Source organism: Anopheles nili, chromosome 2 (assembly GCF_943737925.1).
Source record: "Anopheles nili chromosome 2, idAnoNiliSN_F5_01, whole genome shotgun sequence".
Classification (NCBI taxonomy): Eukaryota; Metazoa; Arthropoda; class Insecta; order Diptera; family Culicidae; genus Anopheles; species Anopheles nili.
In genome coordinates, this window is record NC_071291.1 from 70158166 (window position 1) to 70171903 (window position 13738).

Below are 13738 nucleotides of genomic sequence, written 5' to 3' on the forward strand. Positions count from 1 at the left end.
TGGACGATTCGTGATGGGGTTAATTTCCTCGTCCTATCGCATCGCGTTGCCGTGTCGCAGTACATTTTCTTCATCACGCTCATTAGCAGCCATCACCTGCTAATGGAAGTGGATAATGTATAGAGGACAAAAAAAAACTTAACCTTTCACTTGTTACATAAACTGCTACCGTTTCCGAGTTCGATTTGTTCAATGATGTTGATAGTAAAAGAAGCTTACGCGTGGAGTGTCTTCTCCGTAGTCGCACTATAAGCGGACCTCTCCTATTATATTTAGTACTAAAAAGATAGGTGTACGGCGTATATAAGGTATATGATAAGCGTATTGAAATCTTCAAACTTGCGCCGCTTTTCGTCTCTGAAGCTGGGTGCTCTTTGCTCTTGCCTTCCCGTTTTATCTCGTTTCTGGCTCTGGCTTTCGACCCGTTAACAATCCGCGTAATAAAGCCGGCATTTTACGCTCGTGCGCAGATTTGCACGGGGCATTGTGTTGACAATTTTGCTATTCTAGTAAAATTGGAAATTTTGAGAAATCGGTTATAAAAATCACCTCACGATGTGGCTGTACAGTTTTTGCTCTGTTTTTCCTTCCATACCTGGATGGAATCGCGCACCTGTCTAGTTTTTCTTCTCCTGTAGCCAATCCATTCGTTTCGGTTGTATTTATCTAATGTCGATTTGCTAGCGATAAGGTTATTACTGTTTGTTTGCTTTTCTTTTATTGCTCCTGCAAGTGCAAGGATTTGCTCCTGCTGTTCGTCACTACCACGTCGGAAGCATTACGAATATATATAAATATTCATCTGTTGCAGTATTCTGTGTTGCTTTTCAACAGCTTGCCTGTCGTTTTCGTTCCGTTCTTCCTAGGAACTGTTGCGATCATATTGGCGATAGATTTGCACTCGAGAATGCTAGCATTTGCTCAGGCTTATCTTGCTTAGAGATGAATAATTTGTTAGAGTTAAGGGTTTTTAGTTTTACTTACAGCTACACCGAGTGCATTTCGATTTTGTATTTTTATAAATCTCTCCACCGACATCGCCTTTTTAAACGGTCGCTTCAATAACTAACTTAGGTGGCACTTGTTTCACCGTGCTCACTATTTCAACGTGGTTTAAAGCATCTCATCGATCAATACTCTAGAGTTTGAGTAACACAATTTTATAGAGTTTCTCGCACGTTAAGGAAACATTGTATCGAAAATTAATGTTGGACCGCAGCGATTTTTTTGCTTTTCTTTGGGAAATTCTTAGGGAATTACCGTTGAGCAAGTGCATTACCGATTCGTATTCGTGATTTTTTATCTGCACCAGAGAGTATATTTTGTTTAGCCTAGCATTGTGTTTTAGAGTGAGTTTAGAGGGGTAGTGTGAACAACGAGAATTTAAATTACCAAACATTCGAAACAATTTCGATGTCGGGCGAACGGAATGGCAATACATGGTGATGGCTTTGTGTGGTAAAGGTTAAGGTACACAGAAAGTTACCACAGAACGCAGTGTTTGTAGGAAGGAGTTAAAATGGGGCTCTTATACAGTGGGGGCTTTGTAGCAACGGCGGTTTAGTTGATCCTGAAAGTTTGCTACTTTGCCACATTGTCGTTGTATATGGAAAAGACGCGTGTGTAAATATGAACCCATCAGCAGCATGATTGTATCCTATTTCGGCCATGTGAAACCATGTCATTCCTGGTGGTTGGTTTGGTGAGTGTTTGGTGAGTTTTGGTGCTTTTCGCTCTCTAGTTGTATTTTTATTTGGCGCAATAATCTTCCTTCCAGCTACCTGCTTTTTGTGTGATGCGATGTGTCTGTGTTTTATCAAAACGATATATAACATCTCCGGGAGCCATCGTTGGCAGTATGTTTTCGCTTTCACATTAAAAGTAACACATATGAACGGAATTTCATTCCATTATATTCTACACGCTACTGGCACGGTGTTTAGTGAGTTTCGCTTTTAGCAGCAGTTTCCTCCCCGAGCGGTCCCTTTTTCCTTGTTCGCGCGTTCGCCCTAAGGAAGCTTGTGCCTTGCCGCGAAGGGAAAGAGAATTTCGCGGTTGCTTCGAAAACCTAAGAAACAGGCGAGAGTTTGTAACACTTTGGTTCGATAAAGCGATTCGATTGCTTCCACTGGGTAGTGTTTGTACAGGTGATTTGTACAGACAAGCGTAAGATAAGTTCTATGACGAGATTTTAAAATTTAAGTTTTTTTGTTCTTCCTAAATTACTTTGATCGCGATCGGTATTTTCTTTTTCCATATGTGTTGTTCTTTTGTAATATATCATATCTAGCGCGCAGATTGAGTTCTTTGTTTATCCAACTGAACAACTTATTCTGGGCATCTTGCAGCTCTCGCAACCGTGGCCATTTTCTCACCTACCTTGAACGAACTCATTGCACAACCCTTTTTTCGTTTAAACGCAATTGACGATGAATACGGACCGTGGCGATGAAGGACACGTGCATCCTAGTTGGAACCGGTTCCAACCGAGCTCCCGAGATGCGGAAAATCGCCCGCGGAATCTTCAGAAGGTTTGGATCGGTCGGTACAACCCCGTGTAGCCACATAACCGTGCTCGAAGGGCCGGTATGAGTAGGGCAGCCGCGGACAGGTCCTTCAGGAGATCCGCGCACTCACACAGCAACAGATACATCTTGTCGCCTCGCGAAGAGACACTCTTGTGGAGAGTTATCCGCCTTAGGCCAGCCGTTTTTGGGAGGTACCTTTGGAGAGAAGTGTGTAAACATGATTCATTTTGCTATTATTCGTGTTTGTGTCCTTTTGATGGTTTATTGTTTCAATTACGAGATCGAAACAAGGAACATTTTTCAAATGAAACAGAAGAAAATGAATGGAATTACGTAATACGCTCTCAAGCAACGGAAAATAGGCCTGCCAGAAGTGTTTCCCATGTTTTGATTCATTCATACCTGTAAATCATTCTGGCACCGGTCCAGTAGAGCCAGTTTCGCTCGAAACGTTCTCCATCGTCGCCTTCGTACACCTGCGGGTGGAAGTAAACGAACAGAAAAAGAGCATTGGAATAGAAATGTGTTGTAGCACCCAGTTACGGTTGCCCTCTCACGGCAGTTTCCACCCTCGTTGGTTGATTTGTGTTAATTGAATTTTTGCAAACAAAATACAAATACTCGTCATCAAGGTGGATGGGTGTCCGTTTTTCCTCCCACATTCGAATGCGCTCCCAAAACCTCGCCAGGAGGCATGGTTCGGGTTTCCACCGGCGGTCGTTTTCCCCGGGATCGTTTATTTAATCTGATCACCCCGCGGTGGCAGCTGATGGAGGGTGAGTTATTTGTGGCCACGCTTTTGTGTGCCATCGTATTTCTCGCCTCGCTCAGCTCCAAGGAAAACTCAATGGTTCCGACAATGGGAACCTTCGATGAAATTCGGCACCACCGAGGGCCGAGGGCCGAAGGACCCGGGTCGGAAAGTTTACAGTGAGCCGTGATTTACTGTGTTTTGATGAGTGTGGGAGAAATTTTATGCTCCCGTCGGTTACTAGCACCTCATGCGAGCGGCCGGACCGCCTGGAGCTGGGTTCGCTAACTGCCGGCGTTATTACTACTGCGTTTCTGTGGCTGTCTAGGGCACGTGTTTATTACACGCCAAACTTTAATGAATCATCGTCATCGACACGAGCGCTGGGGGTTGGTTTTACAGAGACATTAACAGCTTAGGGCGACTAGATTTGTTGTACGGGCCAAGGTGTCGAGAGTGATTATACTGGTCTAGGGAGCATCCTGGGACGATCACAATTTGGTATCTGGCAGGAAGTTAAGTGAAATTTACAACACTTTTAGCTGCATTCTTCTCTTGATGCTCTATCACATGCAGTGTTTGAAATGACTTCAGGGACGCTATTCAAAGTATACATGAAACACTTGATTAACAGAATTTTTTGAGCTTCATTCAGTTCTATTTTTTTTAGAAGATGCCATTTTGAACCATAACCATTCAGACAGTAAATTTCAAAACTAATATTATCGTTAGGCAACCGATAAGCGATTGCCTATACAGCAGACTCCTAATCGTAACAGGATGCATTAAACCGTCGTAAATTTTGATCGATATTTAAGCTCTATATTTACTCTCTTAGCTCAGCTCACCATAATAAAGTGAGTTGCTTCAATTTGTGGTTAATATTTTATGGCCTCTCAGGTTTTGGAATTTATGGAATCCTTTCGCATTACAAGAACGCAAGAACAGCTTTTCTCCGTGGTAGGGAATCTTAAAAACGTTGGCAAACGAGAAATTTAAAGTGCATTGTTTCGGTTTGTGGAATAAAAAACAGGCGACGTTTAAATTTTAATCGCTCGGAAGTTGTCGAAAGAGAAATAAAAATGCACACAATTTGCTTCACCGACAAGGGCACTTTACGCAAAGGATGACGGCACTCTTTTAAAACGGGAGTATAAAATTAAAATTCATTTCCCACCCCACTTGAAAAAACAACACCTGGCACATCTTTCCAGCCCAGGAAGGGAAGCCATCCCAAAAAGAAGCAAACAAACGGTAGTCGCTCGAAACGGAAGCGACAACTGGTCATTTATCACCGTGTGGAGGTGTGAATGGTTTACTTGAGCCCGAGCATGATGGAAGTAGACGATGGGCCAAGATGGGCTGAAATTAATGGCTCACTGATATTGGGTCGTAATGGGAATTGATTTCGCGAGATATGACGAGCGCGAGTAGCAGCGACGGGGAGCATTAATTTTATGAGCGAATTGTGCCAGCTGTTGCCTGATTGTTTGCCACATGAAAGAGTGAATCCTGACAGTTTCCTTGGGTTTTCTTTTTACAATTTATACACTTTTTGATGCGACGAATAAAGCGATGCCAATAGAAACGACCCCCAAGGCGATGGTTATATTGCTAAAATAGAGCAACAAAAAAATGGACCGTTCTGATAACTTTCGGAAATGAGTTCATTTATGAGATGCTCAGCTAATAACCACCCGTGGGATTAATCCCTTCGGCTAACTTGCGGAGACGGGTTAGATGCTGACAGTCTTCTTCTGTTTTACCTTCCAGAGTGTCTACATTCTGTCGGAAAAGGACGAAAACTTTTACTGTGCAGGGTTTGCTGACGTATTTGAGACAATTTAAACTTTTTAAGGGTGAATGTCTGTTAGAATAAATGATACATAACTAGATAGAAAAAAATTACATGGGTTGATCATTCTTAACATATTTTATAATATGCATTTTAGCTAAACTACTGTACGCCAAATCATACAGGAACGGTAACGATATCTGGCTGAAGGCTTACGTGAGAATCAATATTAGTTTTCCATTCCGTTGAAAGCTAAGCAGTATGGTTAATTTATGAGCAAGTTGTGCTGGATGTCAGAAAACTATTAAACAAAATTCTTGCCAAATTTGCTACCCCATCCTAGCACGTGGGAAAAAAAATAATGCCCCCAAAGTTCCTCGGAATCCGTTCGGCATGCGAGATGAATCCATTAGACACCCGGGCGGACGTGATGACCGGAACGTGATTGGGTGGCGAGTAATTCAATTCCGACCCTCGACCAGGGCTTAGGGTTAGCCGCGAAAGCCGCAGGTCGAACCTTCTAGTCTTATGCTCACACTTTTCCCTCCGGGCCTAACGGTGACCCTAACCGGTGAGCTGAAATCTTTCCTCCACTAGTCGCTCTTTCAGACCTACCTTGTACACGCTAATGATGTAGCCTGTGGAAGGCGTTTGGCCCTTTTTCACGCTGCCAATTTCGTTGGGTGCTAGGGCGAGCGGAGGTCGACAAATGGAGGCCACTTCGCTGTACAGATCGAGCGTGTGGGCCGCGGTATAGCGTGTGTTCTTGGGCTCGAACTTTGACAGCGAGGCTCCACGCACGCCAGTGTAGAACATGGCCGGATCGGTTTGGGTGGTGTTTATCACATAGTAGGCGATGAAGGGAAACTCGGCTGTAAGAAAGAGAAAAGAGATGATCAAACCCGTGATTAGCACACTCGTGATCAGTGAGGAGGACGGTGAGTGCTCACCAGAACTTCGCTCCATGTTGGCGAGAAGCATCCCTCCAACGGCGTTGTTACCCTGCTGGACTTCGTTTAGCAGCTCGGATGCTACGGCACGTTGCTTCATGAGGGGATGGGCCAGTGGTGACTCGAGCAGGGGATCGATCGGTTCGAGCGGGCTCATCAGATGGGCCAGGATGCAGATCTTTGGATCGGACACCTCGAGTACGCTCAGAGGGCCGACCTGGGACGGGTCGGCTGTTTCCGGCGTTGGGAGCTGCTGGAGAGACGGAATCGAGATAAACGTGAGTCAAAGGGCGCGTAGAGGTTGAGGATGTCGGGGAAATGGAGAGGGGTTTAGCATTTTTGAAGGTGAAAATTTATGTGAATATTTATGGCCATTTTTTGCACCTACTGTAGCCTTTAGTGGTTTAGTAATTAAAAGTATCCTGAAAATTACGTTGCGATATGTTGCAGGACATGACAAAATCTCACTTAGGTTTTTGGACGTTGATTTTGAAAGTATTGAACCTTGTGACTTTTTAAATAATCTGTTGAAATGTATAGTATAATGATATCAATGTAATTCTAGCATTAGAATCTTAAAAACGGGTAGATTTTCATTCATTATCCTCTCAAAAACTGTTGTTTTATAAAAAAACCAAAGTTAAAGGAATTATTATCCTGAAATTAAGTTAGACTTTGTTCATCATTTAGCTTGAACGATTTCCCCCAGGAATTGGCCTAAAGCAAAGTGAAACAAAAACTACACTTAGAGACAATAGAAAACAGCGCAAAGAAATGAATTATTCCCACGTGAATGCGTCCCTCGTACTTACCGGAATTCCTGCCGGCAGGAAGCGATCCAGGCTGTGCACCGGAATGATGAAGCAGTCCTTGTCCAGCGTGGCGAGCGAGATCGGTTCACTCCGGGAACTGACGAAGCCACCGGTGCCGGGTTGCCCTCCGAAGCTTACTGCACTCGCCGGTGGTACGTGGGAGTTTTTTTTTTTCCATTTGCAGCCACACCAAACAAATGGCCAAAGGACCAGGTGTGAAGTGAATCCCGTCCATCGTACCGGTGGCGTAGCGCACAAGAAACAAAGCAAGGTGCAAGGTAGAAGAAAAAACGGATTTATCGTTAGAATATTTCGGTACGCCGGTGGGGCGCGGAATCGGTCTCAAGACTCGAAACAACGGAACGACGGCAACAAAGACCAACAACAAAAAAGAGAACAAAAATAAACGCACAAAAATGAAAACAAAATAACAACAACAAAAAAAACGGAAAAACACAACACCCATTCAAATATGCACACGTGCCGGCCTTTTTTCTACGGCAATCAGAGGGTTTTCGTTCCAGTGCTGTTCCACAGGCCGCTTTGTGGCAGAAGCGGAAGAGGAGCCGAATAAAAAAAAAGCTCAAAATTTGAAAAGCTTACCTAGCCCCCGTACCCTCTGCGAAAGCCCACAGCGATAAATCAAGCAAAGAAGAGGAAAATCACGAACGGTTCGTTTTGGGTGAGAAATAAGAGGCACGGAAATAAGCATCCGGTAACGGTTTCGATTAGCTCGAAAGCACAGCAATAATTCACTCGGGGCAGGGCAGGGGTAGCCAGGCCAGTGGTCGGGAAAATTCGAGACAAGGTGCCCCCGTAGTCGACCACACGTATCACGAGGAAAAACCCGCAAAATTCGTACGAACGGTGCTGAGCGGCGAAACCGAATTAGTGCAGCACAACACAAAACAATCTGAGACGGTCATAGTCACAGTCGGAAGCCAATTTAAGATTAATTGTCGATTGATAATGCTTTATGAGTGAGTAAAATCGATGTGAGCATGATGCTAGGGTTTGTAGGTTTCATTTCAAGATTGCTTGAAGCAGTGGAATATGCTTGCCGACAAATTGTTGCCTATTATAGCTAACGGATCGCCAGCTGGGGTTTAAATTATGTCGTAAGAATGTATTACAACTTATTTTGATTTGTTTCGCTCAAACATTTTTGAGTTATTAGATTATAAACACAGAAAAAAAAACATTGTTTGATTTACTTTTGATATAACAAATTTTCACAAATCAAAAATGACTCAGATTTATCAGTGGTTGAATTAAAACCAAACCCTATACTTCCTACATTCTATTTTAAATAGCCCAGATAGCTTTGATCATCATTCACGTCTTTAAAATCAGGTTGAATAATCTAGTTCAGTGCACGGAACGCGGTATCACAGCAATTGATAGGTCCCGTGATAGGACCAGCCCTCGTTGAAACGAGCAAATACTGAACACCGACAAGCATCGCATCGTTCTGATTCTGTCTCCACCCTGTCTGCGATGCACCTGTGCATGCAGTTTTCCGCAAAGAAGAGTTCAACCTAGAAAGTTGCACTCCCATTCCAGGCACGGAAGGATGGTTCAATCACGGGAAAAACGGCGCCCACCACAAGGCAGGATAAAACTGTGTGCCACAACAAGCCGAAAATGGGCCGCGGATCGACACCAGGTGGGCTTAGGGGATACTCTTACCTTCGGTTGAAGTGATTTTGATAGCAACATTTAAAAAAAAATGACCGTGATAAACAGAGAGAGAAAGAGAGAAAGATAGAGAGAGAGAGAGAGAGCAAGAGAGCGAGAAAGATAAAAAATATTCCCACCGGTGAACAAACCGCGCCGGGTGCCGCCGACTGAGGGCGTTGCATTTTTCATCGCAAACGGTTCGTTTGTAACATTTCTCTAAACCTCGGTGCAGTTTGCGTGTTAAACATTCAACAACATACTACCCGCTGGGGCTGGAAGCATAGAGTCGGAGGCAACTCAGGGATAATACTGAAGCCTATAGACAAAGGAGTGAAAAAAGCAAAACAGTACAAGACAAACGCCGGCTCAAACAACGAACGGGCTCATCTGCTTGGGACCGATGCTATGGAAGGGAGAAAAAAATACGGTTCAAGTTCGGCAATTCCACCTCTCCTGGGTGTATGGCGCAGTGATAGCAGATAAAAGAGACTACGTATCCGCATCAAAAGGGATAGAGAAGCGGAAAAAAACACCGACACATGAACACGAGAAAGAGAGTGATAGTGCGGCTAAATGCGCCGAACATGGTCGGCCTTTCGTTGGGGGGAGCTTTAAATTTTTAATGTCCTTGTTAGTGAGCCCGTAGGCCCGGAGAACGGTCCCGGCACATGGGTAGTTGTTTGTGCATTATTTTACACCTCTCCTCCGTTTGTGTTTCTAGCTTTCCTCCCCTTCGGGGGTTCACCGTTTCGTTTCTTCGAACGGTCGCCTGTTAGACTTTATTTCCATCACCTTTTGGGCGAACGGTGGGCATGTTTTCGGTTCATGTGAGTATATGGGGCTTTAATTTTCCGACCGATTTGCGTCAATCCGGTAGACCGTAATCAGGTACGGTCCGTAAGAAAGTCGTCTAGCGTAATCCACCCGATGAGACTTTATACAACGGTCTATTTGAGCGAATATTCATTAACGTCGAATGCTATATGCAAATAGCATTTGGTCACATGGAAAGTTATTTGACACGTATGAAAATAGCACTCGACGCCATGAATTTGTTTCTCTACTCTAGCAATTTTTTATGGTAATGCAAGATCTACAGTTGGTGGTTTGACCTAGATAAGAATAATAGATGAATGACACTTCTCTTTACAGATTGATGAACGGTTTTTTGTCGGTGATAGAAATTCATAAAACAGGTTTTTTATTCCGACCGATAGCCTATTGGGTGTCCTATTTCAGAAGATGTTGGTTATGTTAGCATGTTTAAATGAACAATCTGATATGTTTTTTTTTCTATTCAGCAACTAGTAGATGTATTCTCAGAAGTATGGAATTATATCAAGAGACAATAGTATGGGACACACACTAGTCATGCCCTCATGTAGGATGAGAAGACTGATGATATCTTATCACGCATCGCAATGGGTAATGGACATCATTAATATGCTGCTGGCAAGCCGACATCGCCATGTTTGGGAGTGTTAGGAATGATTTCGCTCACTAAGCTCACTAATCAAGCGTGAGGCTTTCACGCATATGCGGCAGCAAGTAGGACGCGTTGTCAGCTTAGTAAGGATACTCCAAATAGAGATACAAGAGCGAAAGTGATGGATCGTGGCGGTCAGCTTGATGCAGACAAAACATCAGCAGCACGATGGTACGCAATATCGATCTCAATTACAAACCGCTGTCACGACGCAGATCACTAAGAACTAAGGTTACCTAGCGTTTCGCGTGGCAAGCTGTCATTCATTACATGCGAGCGTCAAACGAATGGGGCTAAAGCGTTTCCAGTGGCAGTTCTTTTGGTTAGTGAGGACTGTGATCGTTTCGGTGTGTCGGTGCACATTGTGCAGTGGAACGTGTACGGTGCATGTGTGTGTAATAGTGACGCAAAAAAAAAACACCAAACAGATCGGATCGGTTACATATAAAACGGTCTTTGCCCGGAAATCGGTCCAAACCTTGCCTGGCGATGGGCATCTCGGGCACCCGTCGGTTAGCGGCAATCGGGCCCCATTTCATCATAGACGCGGAGGGTCTACGGTCTACTAGCGGTTGCATGGGTGCATCCATATCAGGCAACGTGGTGGGTGGCGTTTGTGGGGGGAAGGCAAAGCCCGAGATGGGCGTGCAGCGAAGCTCTGGAAGAACATAAACGAGGGGTTTCGGTTTGTTTGGGGTGATCTTTTGTTTTCCATATCTTATTTATCTCTTTCATTATGGGCTTTAACGGTGGCTGTAATTTTTCTCGTGTGCGTTGATTCTCTTTTTGCATAGCTCAAATCGTCTTGTAGCTTATGATTCCTGTATTTACATAGTACCTTGATTAGATAATTCCATCCAAACAAAAAGCTTGTGCCTGTACAAGGATATGGGATGAGTACTCAACATATACACTAATCCAGCCAAATATTCAACTTATGAACTCTGATTTCTTGACGAACTCCGATTATGTTGCACTGGTTTTTATCTCTCTAATCAAACTTCAATAAAGTGAAACGTTTAGCCATGTTCTATATTCTATTTTACAACAAAGTTTTGAATATTTTTTTTTGTTTTTTAATACAGTTGTTAATTTTGTTCTTCCTATTTTATTTTTTTTGTTTATTTTATTGTTAAATTTTGACGATCAAACTCAGAATATAGTCAATAATCCCTACACGATCTAAACTGTTACATATAAAACAGTGTTGTGTTTTGGAGAGAACTTTTTTCAAATCTCGAAGCAATTGCTCGAACTTGCTGACAGCGTGTGGAACGCGAGTTGGGTTCGGATTTCATACCAGTCCCTTCTAATATCATTAGTCCTGATTGCTACCCGTCGTACCGTTTGGGTCGCGCGCGTACCGAGGCGTGTAATTTAATGTACGCGAGCTGCACCGGAGCGCCTGGTCCTGGTAGACGTGCGATAGGCACGTAATCAAAGTGCCTTTTTCCGCCGGATATCCGACCGGTGGCAGGTTCGTGTGAGCTACACCTTCATTAAACTGGGAAGGCAAACCCATTAATGCCTTCCTAATGATGGCTTCGATAACGTTTCGGTGGCGTACCGTGAAAGGTAACGTCTAAACTAACTCTTTCAACTACATCTATCTACGGCTGCGGAATGGAATGCCTCAAGGAATTGATTTTAAAAAATTTCATTTTGATGCTTACTCTCTCTGGGATTTTGTTTTATTTGTTTACTTTTTCGGAAATATGTTTCTAAATAATGCACTACAAAGCCTACTCAATCCATTCCATTAGTTTGATTGCAGCTGAGCGGCATATGAGATCGAAGATTTCTTGAGCGCGCTAGTTTGGCTTCTGTTTTAATAGTTAAGGCACTGCTGTGGTCATTTACTGTGGCTCGATATTGCATAAGCGGAATGTCCCATCGCACATGAGCGTAATTGATTAAACGTAGCGTGACGGAAGGCTCGCATGCACGACTTTTCCAACAGCCCATTAAAAAAGAGCTATAAAATTAATTTTCTTCGTCGCCAGGGATCGCTTTATAATTTACTTCCGGCACCGGATCACCATCTTTATGCTCTCTGAAGCAATTTAAAGTATTACGTTCGCATGTTTTCATGTGCCTCACTTTTTCCTCTTCGTGGCAGAGAAATTGATTGAAAGGTTGCATTTTGGTGTTCATTTGAGTTTTATGCGTACGGGGGGGAAATAGCTAAATTATTCATTTTATAAATTAATAGTGTCATAAACATAGTAAATTGATTGCTGTTGGTTGACACACTTTAAATGTGCACTTGTTTTTATTTCTTTTTCCCATGTGTAATGCAACACATAAAATGATGGAGACGTCTGGTTACCCGTTGGGGGCACGTGACTGAGTGATGGAGGCGCCTGGTGGTTCACTATTTTTTATTTGTACTGTTTTTTTGTAAAGAAATTTCGATCTCGAATATTTAAATGACTAATATTGAATACAGTATGGCATGTATGAAGCAGTGTGCACTGCAAAATCTAATTAAATGATAGTGCATCTGTTTTATCTAGTTGCATTATCGGTATCATTTAAATTGATCATTAGCGGCACAATCTTCAGGAGATAGTTTTAATGGTGCGCTTTATATTCATCGTTTATTTATGACTTCAGATTGGTGATGTATTTAAGGATAACATGCCAAAAGAAAGGAAGGGAAGTGCCCTAAATTTGCCAGTCGAAAGCGGTCTACACGCTAAATTTCTTATATACCAGCGTGCCTTGGCCAAACGAGCAATCCACAAACGGAATCGACGGAAATGGATCCGACCGGAAAAGTGGCCTTTCCTTGTCGGCACATTTTGCTCTAAGCGCTATGGTGCATCGGCATGCTGTTCGGCACAGCAACAAGTGCATTGTGGTTGCTATTGAGCGTATGATAAGTGCGGGGGCGCGTTGGGGAATAGCTACGCTTTTGACGTGCTTTGTTCTGGTCTGCTCTTTTCGAAAGAATTTTGCAATTGTTTGGTGCAACTATCACTTGCTAGTGATTCCCGTTTCTGTTCTGATGCTGTGGAAAAAGACGAACCTGTCCCACACACACACACACTGTAGAAAGGCATGCCGCTATGTTTTCAAGTCGCAAAAACCACGAGTGCTGCAACAAACCATTTCCGTTAGCGGTAAGAAGGATAAATGAAAGGAAAAAGAGAGTAAGGGAAATCTATGAAGAGGATTAGAAGTACTCAGTGAAACGAAACTGAATGGAAAATAATGAAGCGAATATTGTATGACCAACGTGAACGGGAGAGAAAACCTTGAAGCCAGGAGCACGATTTTTCAATAAATGCGCAGAGTTTCCTCTTCTCGATTTAGAGTGGCATTATTTTTGCATCATTAGGGATGTTCATTTTCTTAAATAAGCTATACATGAAACCTGATCACAAACAGCAACAACAGCAGTATCCATTAACGATGGAGCGATTTACGTGCGATTTTAATTAAGACATAAAAAATAGCATAATCTTTTTATATCCTTCGAAAGCCTTTGAAATGGAGAGCAAGATGCAGATTAGCGCGATAGTAATTCCACCCTCACCGACATTTTGTTTTAGAGCAACACGGCGATCTTGATTTCGCGCTAAGGGAGCGTTAAAATACGCCGCTTTAAAACCACCACATCAATCTCGCTCAACCTCCGGACCATTGCGAAGTGGGAGTGTTACTTTACGTACATCGTAAAGTTAAACCGAACAGAAATCCGTTTCGTCGGGTATCGAACACATTCTGGTTT

The 13738-nt window shown here is 43.2% G+C and overlaps 1 protein-coding gene across 3 annotated transcripts in view; it reads right to left on the bottom strand.

Annotated features, from left to right (window-relative positions):
* Nucleotides 1–2491: 2491 nt before the first annotated feature.
* Nucleotides 2492–13738, bottom strand: part of LOC128730574 (uncharacterized) — a 47321-nt gene continuing 36074 nt past the window's right edge. Inside the window, exons 2-7 of one of the 3 annotated variants that reach the window (XM_053823645.1) lie at nucleotides 10481–10660; nucleotides 6837–6973; nucleotides 6025–6274; nucleotides 5690–5946; nucleotides 2931–3004; nucleotides 2492–2723 (exon numbers count right to left, since the gene is read on the bottom strand). In XM_053823645.1, coding sequence (XP_053679620.1) covers nucleotides 2525–2723; nucleotides 2931–3004; nucleotides 5690–5946; nucleotides 6025–6274; nucleotides 6837–6973; nucleotides 10481–10660 — 1097 coding nt within the window. In that variant the 3' untranslated portion in view covers nucleotides 2492–2524. Of the gene's footprint in view, nucleotides 2724–2930; nucleotides 3005–5689; nucleotides 5947–6024; nucleotides 6278–6836; nucleotides 6974–10480; nucleotides 10661–13738 lie in introns of all 3 variants that reach the window. The other 2 variants (XM_053823644.1, XM_053823646.1) reach the window with 2 other exon arrangements.